We start from the raw sequence: 13,598 nt of genomic DNA, 5'->3' as shown, positions 1-13,598 counted from the left end.
TAAGCTTAGTGGCCTGTCATTTATGATAGATTCCAATTCCACCAAATGCAGGATAATTCCTCATAACTGAGAAGAGCTCGACCGACCACCTTCTTCATACAGGTCTTCAATAGTCCAATCAGTCTCTCCCAGATTGCACCAAACCAAGGTGCTCTTGCTGGTATAAATTTCCACTTACACTCGATGTTCTCCAGATGTTTTTGAAAAAGGGGGCTGTCTGCCATTGTTTTCAGATATTCAGATGCTGCTACGAAAGTAGTGGCATTGTCACTTAACATTAGTGAAGGAAAGCCTTTACGGCTGCTAAACTTCCGGAAGGCCATGAGGAATGAGTCAGCGGACTGATTTCTGACTACTTTCCAGATGTATACCCTGGTGATCGGGCATGTGAATAGTATGACATACACCTTTCCGAATTTGCTTCCTTCTTTTTATCCATAACGCCCGGTATCTACTCCCGTGAACACTGTAAGGCTGTTTCCACAGAATAATTAATTCGCAATGGGGTATTATATTAGTTCTATATGGTTTTCCTTGAACTTTCTTACAGATCACACAATGATGTAACACGCTCTGACTAGTTGTCGCAGCTGTGAATCCAGAACTCCTGTCTTACACTAGCTACAGTATGTTCACCCTCATGTGTGCTGCATCACATGATGTCGTCTTATTATTAACTTACCAGAGCACAACTCCTTGGCAGTAAGGTAGAATTTGATTCTCTTCAGGCAGTGTTATGTGTTCCAACTCGCTCTACATCTCATTACATTATTATCCAAAAACAAATTCAACTGGCGAATTAATGTCAATTTTTGGTTTGTTACCTCCTTCAGGGCTTTATACTTTCTGAAAGTACTGCACGAGAACAATTGTTTTAACTCTTGCTTCTTGTAACTCTTCCAGAGTCAAAACCACCAGTTTTCTGTCATTGGTTGATAGTTTGGTAATCTTTTATAAAGCGATTATCCAAGCTATGGTCTTAAAGACTTTGTCAGCTCTGCTGAATCTTTTCCTAATCCAGCAGACGTGTTTCATCTATGTCCCCTAAGCAACGTTGACGTACAATGTCCTGTCTACTCCTGCATATGTGTACTCTCACCATGACCTATGTCGATTGGCAGAGTGTGATTTTTAACCAAGGGGTCCTCTCCCACCAATAGGAGTTTTACAATACTTCAGCCCTCATTCCCCAGGTCGTTCAATCACTGGGATTTTCAGATGAGGGTACGTAAGATAGATTGACCCCAGAATCAAAGAGTGACCCACTACTTTGTTTCTCACAAACACAGGCAGAACATTACTGATACAATCCAGCTATGGCGACTTTACTGTCTGACCAGACATATAATTGTTTAAACTCCTTTTCATCAAAAAAGAGTCATTAATAAATTTGGCTATTCTTGCCTTCTAGCAACAATATTAATTCCAATTTCGGAATTGTTAATCTTTAATGGGCGCCACTTACCCTGCCATAATTATATTAGAGTTTTCACCATTTGCTCTATAGGCCACACAACCATGAAGTTTTGCTAGCATCGCAGAATATGTGCAAGTTATCAACAGTTCCCAGGCTAACACTTAGAAAGATATTTCCAAGACACTTCTCAAGTCCTTGCATCCAGTCCATTCCTCTTGCAGCGGGTTCATGAGTTGTTCGTCCCAATCCAGATGTTCCTTCCACAATTTCTGTAAAATATCCGCTTTCATAGTAACAGGAGAAGCAACCCAATGGATCGTATATCGGGGCAATGGAAATACTGAGAATTTCTCTTTGTTTTCTCTGACTTGTTTTATTAATGAGTTGGATTGATAGTTAAGAAGTCTTTAATTTTATCCCATTTTAATCCCAATACTTTATGAATTGGTTTTGTTTGGCTTCAATTTGATAAGCAGCAGCAATAGTTTGTATAGACTCGCTATTGCTAACCCACTCCTTCAAATAAGTGAGCTTGAGCAAAAATTTTGTTGGCATTAAAGTATAAATCCATTAACTCAGATTCACTATTAGCCGTAAATTGCAAATTATCTACATACAGACCTCTCCATTTTTTCCACTACATCCACTGTATTGGACCGGGGTAACCATGAGACCACAGTGGTTAAGTGATGCTTGATGGTTGCATTTAGAAAAGGTGAACATGTAGCTCCAAATAACACTACTATAAATCTGTATACTATTAGTTTACTATTGGGATCTGTTGGATTTTCCAACCATAAAAAACGCGTATAATTGCAATCATCTTCACGCAACTGAATCAAAAATGCCTTCTCAATATCACTTATACAAGCAAAGGTTTTAGTTCTAAATTGCAACAGGACTGAGCAGATCAGCCATTACGTGGTCCAGTCCATAGACAATCATTCAGGCTTAATCCATTTTTACCTTGTTTTGATGAGCAGTCAAACATTCTTATTGGAGTAGTGGCACTGTCTCTAAGCACTCCATGATGTGCCAAGTAATGACAATCCACATCAGATTATAGATCACCCTCTCAATGAATCCTCTATCTTCTTGCTCTTGCAAGATTTTCTGATAATGATCCAAGTAATCCACATCCTTCTGAAATGTGCTCTGCTTTCGAAGTCTGCTCATGGCTAATCCAAAATTTGTCATCAATCTGAATCTATTGGTTTTCCACGGCAACGCCATACTGTTTATCAACATACTGACCCTCTTCTTGTTCTGCAACTCACTGCAATCTATTCCCAATCTGTCCAAACTCCACAACGCATCAGATCAGTCTTGGGATTTTCATTATTAGTAGCTTCAATTTCTTCAGTTTGTACAGCTAGCTTCAAAACAGTCACAGGAGTCTCCCTAGTGGGGAAGCACTACATGTGCTGGTCACCACAACCGAATATGGTCGGCAGCAATATTAAATTTCTAACCCTTTTGAACCCTGGATGCAAAATATTGTAAACATTATCAACCCTATTAACAATTCAGTAGTTGATTGATTTTCAACAGGCAAATCGAAATCTATATCAGCCAAGCTGATCTTAGTTTTACATAACTACCTCAAACTTCTCTTAACGTTGAATTTCTTCGCATATTCTGGCAGCTCATCCACCACTATGCAGTCCATTATTATCAATTTACCTTTATGCGGTATGGCGATGCTTATCATCTCGTATTCATGAACAGGTTTACTAGTTAGATAGCCTCTCAAGGCTATCTTTTCAACTCCTTTGGACCTATATTGCAGTCTCTCTCTCTAGAGCTGATCTTTTAATGAACGTTCTCTCGGCACAAGTATCCAACAGCCCTCTTAGTCGTACCATGCGACCTTTCTTCCCTTTCAAGGGAATTGTTGCTGTTGGTAATATGGATCGCTTACCCAACTTATTTGTTTTGTCCTGTTCATTTACTGATAGCGTTCCCACTTGTACACCACTTGGTTTATTCTTGCTTTGTTTTCCTGCTTGGTCTCCATCACACAAGATGCGATGTCTCATCTTACAACCCTTATTGCAACTTGGTTTGTCACAGTCCACACTAAAATGCTTCTTAGAAGCACACACAAAACAACTGCAAAGCTCTGATGCTATTCAACCTTTCATTTCTTGTTGCGTAAGTTTTTGCACTGTGTCCACCAATGTTCATTATCACAAAGAGCACATCTTCTGGATTGCTGATGACTGGACTTATTCTCATTTCCTTTGTTTTTTGGTCTAACAGCTTGGGATTGATTTACTGTGAAGGTAGATATTGATGACAGTTTCAGATTTATACACATCAGTTGAAACAAAAGTTCTTAAATTGCTAATTTCCTCTTCTAGGGATTTCTTAAAGGTGTAATACCAACCAATTGTCTCCACACCTATGCTTCACAGTCTCACTGACACTTAGGCAATTTGGTATAGAGCAAAATAGTATAAAGCTCATTTAATTCCAGCTTTTCACTTTCAAGTGATCTTATTGAGCATTCAAAACTAGCTCTGAAAGTTTGCAGGGATTCAGAATTGGCAGCAGGAGACTCCATTTCCAGCAATCTTCTCACCAGAACATGCTTAATCTCATCTCTTTCCATAAGTAGATAGAAGAGCTACAGCTTGTGGATAATTGGCAGCCTCAAATTTAAATCCCGAGATTAATTTCGAAGCTTCTCCTGTGAGCAAACTTCTTAGATATGAAAACTTCTGAATTGGTTCCAAGTCTTTCTGCTGGTGTACTGACACTGTATAGTTCCCAGAAGGAATTCCATTCTAATATATCTCCAGAGAAATGCGGAAGATCCAGTTTGGGCAATCTAATACTGGCTTTAGATAGTGGTGTGGTTGCGTTAGCGGATTGAAGGAGAAGTTATTAATTTAAAAATGCTAGTAATGGAGCTATTGAGTTTGCTGATATGTGTACGAACGTCTCTTGCATATTCAGCTTGATTTACCATTTCATCAGACATTATTTCTACTTTAACTGAAACCAAAATTTGTTCATCCAAAGCAAGAACTTCTTCAAATTTTCTTCAATAGAATCCCTAAGGGAAGTTATAGCATCAATGTCTCCCGAATCGATCACTCCGGTCATCTTCCCAAGAAGATGTGTGATAACGGATTTATAACCGCCACGTCTATGCATCAACGACTCCATTGTGACAAGACCAAACTCAGAAAATACAAATACAATATATATTCACAATTTCGATTAATAAATATGCATCCAACTATAATAACTGGTTCAAAAGTTAAATTCGCAAAATTTCACAAAGGTGACTCATCACCCAATAATTTTCTCCCAAATTAAACAATGAAAAGGAGAAATTTTACTATACGTGTGTAGTGGAATGTGCAGGCCCTGTACCATACTTAACCCAGCTCCTAATCTAAAGGGGAAGGACGGGGTAACCATGATCCTACGCACCTTCTACTGCCCTTTACTTTTCACATATTTGCTTGACTCAACACAAATACATTGAGCCAATGCCCTGTAACTTTCATGATGAAAATGAATCCCATCTCTTGCTAAATCACATTCTATTAATAGAGTAGGGATCACCCTAACTCTTGTATCTCACTTTAATTTTGTTAAAATAGTTTCTTCCCTTTTGATAGTTTTTGGCAGAGGTTCTAGATGGTGTTTTACGTATTTCTATTAACATAAAAACTCTGAATTATTAACTGTAAGTAGACCTTCTACCAAACCTAAAATATTTGTGAGAATACTATTCACCAGGTTAGGATTATCTCCAGGTACATCTAAGTCATTGCTACCTATGAACAAGATAGTGATACTAGGCCCATAGGTAGTAAGTTCGGTTATCAGGGAAGGTGTCAAAGGTTGGTTGTAACAGCCCCTGGTCTACCAAATGTCTTAAATTCTAAGGGTTCCAATAATGCCGATCTACCACTATGAAAACAATTCTCCATATAGGTGACATGAGAATGTCCCACAATAGCTACTTTACAATTCATTATTAAATTGGTAAATGAGAAATAATAATATACTAACAAAACGAGAAAACTTACATTAATTCAAAGTAAGGGAAAATAACAAAACCAAAATTAGGGCTTAAGGCAAGCAGGACAAGGCCTTACTAATTTAATTAAACATATTAAAAAAACTTTTAATTAAGCCTAAATACTCTCCTACCTACAAGTTGCACGAAAAAAAAGTAAATTTAATGTTTCTTGCGGCACCTCACTAAGAGAAAAAAAGGAGAAGGGTTAACCACGTCTGTTTATGTAGGCAAGATACCGCAAACTAATTTTAAAGAAAACGCGCTATAAGGGATACAACAAGGTTAGGGAAGGCAGGCATAATTCAGCAAAACCTCAACGCAACATAGTTAATAGCAAGAAAAACCGGCATAAATGTCCTATAGAATCACCAACGGTGCTAATCGTACCACATGTGACTAAACCAAAGAACTACCACATGATCGATTTCAAAAAAAAGAAATACCGAAAATTACCACAAATAATTATCCTGGTCACGGCACCATATCTTGTTACTCATTAGGGTCAAACGAGCGACAACACAATGACTTCAATCAATTACAGAAAATTATAAATTACCAGATTTGTTTAGAGAATTCAAGACCCTTTCTCTACTTAAAGAATGCACTGTGTTGTGTTATAAAGATTTCCATAAAAGGACATACCATTATATGTTTACCCATAAATTATTACTTACTAGTTTTATATGATGTTATTGACGCAATTGCCGGGTTTGGATTACAATAGGCACAGGTAAACCACGATACCACTAATATATATTCAATTTACTCAGTCATGGAATCCCACGCGTAGATATGCATATCCCAAGCGACATATCCCGATCAAGGCAAATCAAATATATGATACTTATCCAAACTTCGGCTGATTCATCCATCTACTTCATTAAACGCTGGGAAGGAACGACATGTTTAATCCAATCGAAGTGAAATTCTGTTCACTTAAATATTACTAAATCCTCCGGCTACCTAACCACACATTACAAAGTTGAGGAACGAACTGAACGCGGCCCGTGTGTCCACCTCTCATTATGAAAATAGTTTGTTTGCTCTCAGCCATACCCACGACTTTGGCCTCGTCCGCTCACGACAAGAGTCAACAACAACACGAACTAAGCCACCAAAACAACACGAACCGAACGAAACTATCAAAAATTTACATCGCATTGTTAACCAATTATATAAACTATTTGCAAGACAATATTCTTTGTTAACGCTTATTACAACTAAATATAAATTAAACATTCATTTGTACACAAACCTGCACATCTCCACTTGACACCATGCGATATAAAAACACTTTCCATATACAACACACAGATATTCAATAACTGATTTTCCATGTCGTTATTGTAAGTAACGACACCGAGTTCATCCATTGTTAACAAAAGAGGAAAGTGATTTTCATAATCCTTCTTGAAAGAATCAGATTTCCCCAACCTGAACTCGGGGCGACACGTGGTGGTCACCTAAGAACTAAGGGAGAGCAGTACTGCATGACATGTCAAATTAATATTGTCACATTGAGGAAAAATTTCTTTGTCAAACTGATGGAATTTAAGTATGGAAGTTTTTCAGGTGGCTCAGAGCATTTAAACTTATACTATTGAAGTTTCTCTAGTAGGCCAAATAACCAATGTATTGGCCTGTCTCCCTACTCTGCATAACACCCACCTTTACTAACAACTTCTAAAGGGAGCGCAAAACTGCCAAGAGCACGTTAGGTAAATTACCACGCTTAGCCAATACCAAGCTGACTCAAAAATCAACCCAACCTTATAATTTGCTTTAACATCTGCAGAAAACCTAAACACTCAAGTACCATGCAATTTTGCTTAATTTCCCAAGTATATTTGTCAAGTGTTTATCATACAGTTTTAACCATAGGCTACTGAATTGTTCCATGGAATAGGCTATCCTAGCTAGGGTAGGCCTAGTGAAATTCCCTCATTGAAACCTAGAATGGACACTCACTCTTGTAGGACACAAGAATAGTTAAAAAAAGTTTGGGAATAAGTTTCTTCACACTGCATTACCTGCCTGTATGCTTGGTGCCATACACTTAAAATTCTGTCAAGTCTGTTAAACCCTAAAAGACCAACTGTGATATTTGTATGGTTGATATTTTTATTGTAGTTACATTTTAAGGAAAATTAAATTTTACTAGTACAGTACTACAATGTGTGAAAATCATACCCTTGACTTCATGATTTGGGGCAGCTGCACATCCTCTACCCACAAGGATCCTCCAATTTAGGATAAATTTAATACTCTAAAGTAGTTAGAAATTGTACTTGGTGGATGTGAAAAATTTTGTTTGGAAGAGACCACAGAAGAGGTGAGAATAAAATGCAACATCATGGACCCTACAGACAACCTCAGACATTTACACCTCAAAGCACACTGTATGCTGCACTCAATCCATTCTATTAAAAAGCAAATATATGAACAGTGAAAAATTTCTTACCATCCCCATAATCCGGTTGCAAAATACGTCTAAACTTAGTAAAAGCTGCTCCCCAGAGATTGTTTTCAATGTTGTTACATGTACCATCTAGTGTTCTGTACGGATGATTTGGATTACATGGAGGTTCTAATTCTGGTCTCATGAAGTTAACAAACCTTGTTTCACAACCAGCAGTATCTCCAAGTAACGTCAAAGCAGAAGCAGCAGAGCGAGGGAGATTCAAACTGAAAGAAAAAAAAATATTCTCAAATGCCCTACACCACAATGACTGTCAATATTAAAAAATGCTGAAAAATATCAAGTATTACCTGGAAACAAATTTTGAAGTAGCCTCACCCACTGCAAGACCTAACTGAGCCATCTGCGTTGATATTGGATCTGTCCTCCTAAAGGATACTTGATGAAAACTGGATGGGGATCTTTCTTCTATTGTTACATTCTTATTAAATAGAACACTTGATGTTACATTACTTATCTGTAGGCTCAGTTCCCCAACAGACAAGGCAGACCTAGTAAAAAAAATTTCAAAATTCAATTTGTGCACTGAAGGAGGGGAGGCTTGGCAAAAAAAACTTCAACTGGTTTTTAATTTATGTGCAAGGAGGAAAGACTAAAAAAAATAAGTTCTTAATTTATATGGAGAGGAGATGGACCTATTAAAAAAATTCAAGAATACCTTAGCCTTAATATATACAACCTAAATTATGTATTAACTTTCATCAGCCTTAATTCTTTTAACTGAAAATTTTCAGTAGCAAAAAATTAAGGTACAAATGGACAAAAGCAAAATTTTTAATTTTAAATGTTTCAAGGCTCACTACCTATACAGTACTCTAGGGTTTTGGACTCTTAGGATTAAATAATACAACCATATTAAATCCTATTAAGCAATGCACAATATCTGCTTGTGAAAATTACAGTATAAAGCACAGTACTTAAGTAATAAAAAACTGAATGCAGAGGGTATTATACACTTAAATACAACATTTAAAATTTTTTCAATCCTGGACAATCTGAACAACTGCTGAGAACTCAACTAGGTTCAATAGCGCAGCCCCCCCTTTTTCTACCGAATTTAGTAGCAGCAGCAATTGGACATTACATCACACAATAAAACTGAAAAAATGACTGCATAAAAGAAAAACATTTTATGCTCATTAGAACAAAAAGCACTAGATAGTGATAAAATAAGATTTTACACACTCGATATCAAGAAATTTCACTCGGCAAGGCAATGAGTGGAGAAAAAAAAATTATAAAATATGGTCACTGGCTTTCTATACTGTACTGATATCCCCAAGTTTAATTTTACTGCCCTGTTAACTTTTTTTTTTTTTTTTTTACATTTTAATACAGAAGTAGTACTTCCCAAATTCTAGGGTTAAATCCATCTGATTTCCCTTCAAATAGATCTGCACACCACTCAAAGAAAATAAGTTACCTTCTCCATTTCACCCATACCAATGCACTTCACTAAGAAGCGGTTAAAAAAATAAAGCCACTATATTAGAACAAAATTAAAACATTCTATAATTGGCCAATGTATGGCAAGACCATGGTTTCACCACTATACTTCACTTACCATTTTACCACTCTCGATTACTGTTTTGTACCACTCATTGTACACAACTTCAATACCAAAAATACTTACGTCTGTAGTTTTGATGTATCTTTACTTAATAGAGGAAGAACAGAATCCCACTTGAACGTTTGTGCTCGAGAATTTATTTCCGCAACAACCTCACTTCCAAAAGATACATTGACAGTAATATTCCCAGGGGTCACAAGGGATTTAAATCCCTCCACAAAGAAGTTGACATCTAAAAAAAAAAAAAAAAAATTACCTTTTTTCTCTCAAAACTAAGATTTCAGGTTTGTGCAGTGATATGGGAATCTTTTTAATATGCACAATTCTAGAATACATACTATCTTGTAACAAGATCTGATTCCCCTAGAGAAAATTAAAATGAAAAGTTACCAGATTTTACTATCTGCTTGCTACAACACTGAATTCATGAAAACTACTAAAGACAATACTGACCTAGACTGCAGCAGTAAATGCCTCAGGTATTATTAGAGGCTCAGATTAAAACTTAAAATCTTCATACCTAAAGGTTGTAATTTGGAATATTACAAGCCCAAGATAACTATGAAACTTAATTCCGAGAAATTCTTTATGTACGGTATACTGCCTACTTCATCAATCCAACACAAACACACTCCAGAAATAATTATGTATTAAGTGTCTAAAGACTGACCAACTAAACCAAACTTGCATTACATAAACAAATTCATGTTACAAAGGCTACAACTAAGGGACGCTCACTTTTCTTTTAGCTTAACGCAACCTTACAAAACTTCAAAATCTGACAAAAATAGTTAAGGATATTACCATTCTGGGAGTAAAATACCACAAAACATTAAAAACTTACCTTTAAAGGGAAGTTTGCTTTTTATCTTCATTAAGGTTTCTACTTGACCAGCAACAGCTGAAAAATTTAGCCCAGATCTGAAATTCATAAAACTGATCAACCTGTGCTCAGTAGTAGTTTGGACTAACAATTTTACTGTAATGTAAAAAAAATTACCGTAATGAGAAAAATTTCATGTCACTTGACACGTTCAAGACAAACTTGAAAAATTACATTCCAGAAGATACATTAAAAAAAGCTGAAGGGTTAAGCCACTTAGCATACTGCTGATACCTCTTCTAAGAAAAAAAAAAAAAAATCTGCCAAGAAAGGATCAGATTTGCAAATCCATAAAAAACGGCTTCTTGGGAGTTAAAATAAAAAAACCGGCTTCTTGGGAGTTAAAATAAAAAAACCGGCTTCTTGGGAGTTAAAATAAAAAAACCGGCTTCTTGGGAGTTAAAATAAAAAAACCGGCTTCTTGGGAGTTAAAATAAAAAAACCGGCTTCTTGGGAGTTAAATAAAAAACCGGCTTCTTGGGAGTTAAAATAAAAACCGGCTTCTTGGGAGTTAAAATAAAAAACGGCTTCTTGGGAGTTAAAATAAAAAAAACCGGCTTCTTGGGAGTTAAAATAAAAAAAACCGGCTTCTTGGGGTTAAAATAAAACGGCTTCTTGGGAGTTAAAATAAAAAAACCGGCTTCTTGGGAGTTAAAATAAAACCGGCTTCTTGGGAGTTAAAAAAAAACCGGCTTCTTGGGAGTTAAAATAAAAAAACCGGCTTCTTGGGAGTTAAAATAAAAACCGGCTTCTTGGGAGTTAAAATAAAAAAAACCGGCTTCTTGGGAGTTAAAAAAAACCGGCTTAAGTTAAAATAAAAAAACTTGAGCTTCTTGGGAGTTAAAATAAAAAACCGGCTTCTTGGGAGTTAAAATAAAAACCGGCTTTGGGAGTTAAAATAAAAAAACCGGCTTCTTGGGAGTTAAAATAAAAAAAACCGGCTTCTTGGGAGTTAAAATAAAAAAAACCGGCTTCTTGGGAGTTAAAATAAAAAAAACCGGCTTCTTGGGAGTTAAAATAAAAAAACCGGCTTCTTGGGAGTTAAAATAAAAAAACCGGCTTCTTGGGAGTTAAAAAAAAACCGGCTTCTTGGGAGTTAAAATAAAAAACCGGCTTCTTGGGAGTTAAAATAAAAAAACCGGCTTCTTGGAGTTAAAATAAAAACCGGCTTCTTGGGAGTTAAAATAAAAAAAACCGGCTTCTTGGGGTTAAAATAAAAACCGGCTTCTTGGGAGTTAAAATAAAAGTTAAAAAAAAAACGGCTTCTTGGGAGTTAAAATAAAACCGGCTTCTTGGGAGTTAAAATAAAAAAACCGGCTTCTTGGGAGTTAAAATAAAAACTTGGAGTTAAAATTCTTGGGAGTTAAAAAAAAAAAACCGGCTTCTTGGGAGTTAAAAAAAAAAACTGGCTTCTTGGGAGTTAAAATAAAAAACCGGCTTCTTGGGAGTTTAAAAAAAAGTTAAAATAAAAAACCGGCTTCTTGGGAGTTAAAATAAAAAGTTAAAAAAAAAACGGCTTCTTGGGAGTTAAAATAAAAAAACCGGCTTCTTGGGGAGTTAAAATAAAAACCGGCTTCTTGGGAGTTAAAATAAAAACCGGCTTCTTGGGAGTTAAAATAAAAAACCGGCTTCTTGGGAGTTAAAATAAAAAAACCGGCTTCTTGGGAGTTAAAATCTTGGGAGTTTAAAATGGGAGTTAAAATAAAAAAAACCGGCTTCTTGGGAGTTAAAAAAAAAAACCGGCTTCTTGGGAGTTAAAATAAAAAAACTTCTTGGGGCTTCTTGGGAGTTAAAATAAAAAAAGTTAAAAAGGGCTTCTTGGGAGTTAAAATAAAAAACTTGGGGCTTCTTTGGGAGTTAAAATAAAAAAACCGCTCTTGGGAGTTAAAATAAAAAAAGCTTCTTGGGAGTTAAAATAAAAACCGGCTTCTTGGGAGTTAAAAAAAAAAAAACCGGCTTCTTGGGAGTTAAAATAAAAAAACCGGCTTCTTGGGGTTAAAAAAAAAAGTTAAAATAAAAAAAAGGGCTTCTTGGGAGTTAAAAAGTTAGTTAAAATAAAAAAGGGCTTTCTTGGGAGTTAAAATAAAAAAACGGCTTCTTGGGAGTTAAAATAAAAAAAGCGGCTTCTTGGGAGTTAAAATAAAAACGGCTTCTTGGGAGTTAAAATAAAAACGGCTTCTTGGGAGTTAAAATAAAAACGGCTTCTTGGGAGTTAAAATAAAAACGGCTTCTTGGGAGTTTAAAAAAACGGCTTCTTGGGAGTTAAAATAAAAAGTTGGGTTAAAATAAAAAAAAAGTTAAAAAAAAAACGGCTTCTTGGGGTTAAAATTCTTGGGAGTTAAAATAAAAAAACGGCTTCTTGGGAGTTAAAATAAAAACGGCTTCTTGGGAGTTAAAAAAAAAACGGCTTCTTGGGAGTTAAAATAAAAAAAACGGCTTCTTGGGAGTTAAAATAAAAAAAAACGGCTTCTTGGGAGTTAAAAAAAAATAAAATAAAAACGGCTTCTTGGGAGTTAAAATAAAAAAACGGCTTCTTGGGAGTTTGGGAGTTAAAAAAAGTTAAAAAAAAAAAACGGCTTGGGTTAAAAAAAAAAACGGCTTCTTGGGAGTTAAAAAAAAAAAAAAAACGGCTTCTTGAGTTAAAAAAAAAAAAACTGGCTTCTTAAAATAAAAAAAGCTTCTTGGGAGTTAAAATAAAAAAAAAAAAAAAAAAACGGCTTCTTGGGAGTTAAAATAAAAAAAAACGGCTTCTTGGGAGTTAAAATAAAAAAAAACGGCTTCTTGGGAGTTAAAATAAAAAAAAAACGGCTTGGGAGTTAAAAAAAAAAACGGCTTGGGAGTTAAAATAAAAAAACGGCTTCTTGGGAGTTAAAATAAAAAAAACGGCTTCTTGGGAGTTAAAATAAAAAAAACGGCTTCTTGGGAGTTAAAATAAAAAAAACGGCTTCTTGGGAGTTAAAATAAAAAAAACGGCTTCTTGGGAGTTAAAATAAAAAAAAACGGCTTCTTGGGAGTTAAAATAAAAACGGCTTCTTGGGAGTTAAAATAAAAAAAACGGCTTCTTGGGAGTTAAAATAAAAAAAACGGCTTCTTGGGAGTTAAAATAAAAAAAACAGCTTCTTGGGAGTTAAAATAAAAAAAAAAAACGGCTTCTTGGGAGTTAAAATAAAAAAAACGGCTTCTTGGGAGTTAAAATAAAAAAAACGG

At 35.6% G+C, this 13,598-nt stretch overlaps 1 protein-coding gene across 4 annotated transcripts in view; it reads right to left on the bottom strand.

The window, feature by feature from the left end:
- Nucleotides 1–6,820: 6,820 nt before the first annotated feature.
- The window catches only part of LOC136829444 (kielin/chordin-like protein), a 31,679-nt gene continuing 24,901 nt past the window's right edge, over nt 6,821–13,598 (bottom strand). For 3 of the 4 annotated variants that reach the window (XM_067088078.1, XM_067088080.1, XM_067088081.1), the window contains 4 exons: nt 10,353–10,429; nt 9,572–9,740; nt 8,229–8,429; nt 7,868–8,144 (listed from right to left, as the gene is read on the bottom strand). In XM_067088078.1, coding sequence (XP_066944179.1) covers nt 7,883–8,144; nt 8,229–8,429; nt 9,572–9,740; nt 10,353–10,429 — 709 coding nt within the window. In that variant the 3' untranslated portion in view covers nt 7,868–7,882. Of the gene's footprint in view, nt 8,145–8,228; nt 8,430–9,571; nt 9,741–10,352; nt 10,430–13,598 lie in introns of all 4 variants that reach the window. The other variant, XM_067088079.1, reaches the window with a different exon arrangement.

This window comes from Macrobrachium rosenbergii, chromosome 44 (genome assembly GCF_040412425.1).
Source record: "Macrobrachium rosenbergii isolate ZJJX-2024 chromosome 44, ASM4041242v1, whole genome shotgun sequence".
In the NCBI taxonomy this organism is placed as follows: Eukaryota; Metazoa; Arthropoda; class Malacostraca; order Decapoda; family Palaemonidae; genus Macrobrachium; species Macrobrachium rosenbergii.
Note: the sequence above shows the minus strand (reverse complement) of the source record. Positions and strands in the feature narration are given on the sequence as shown.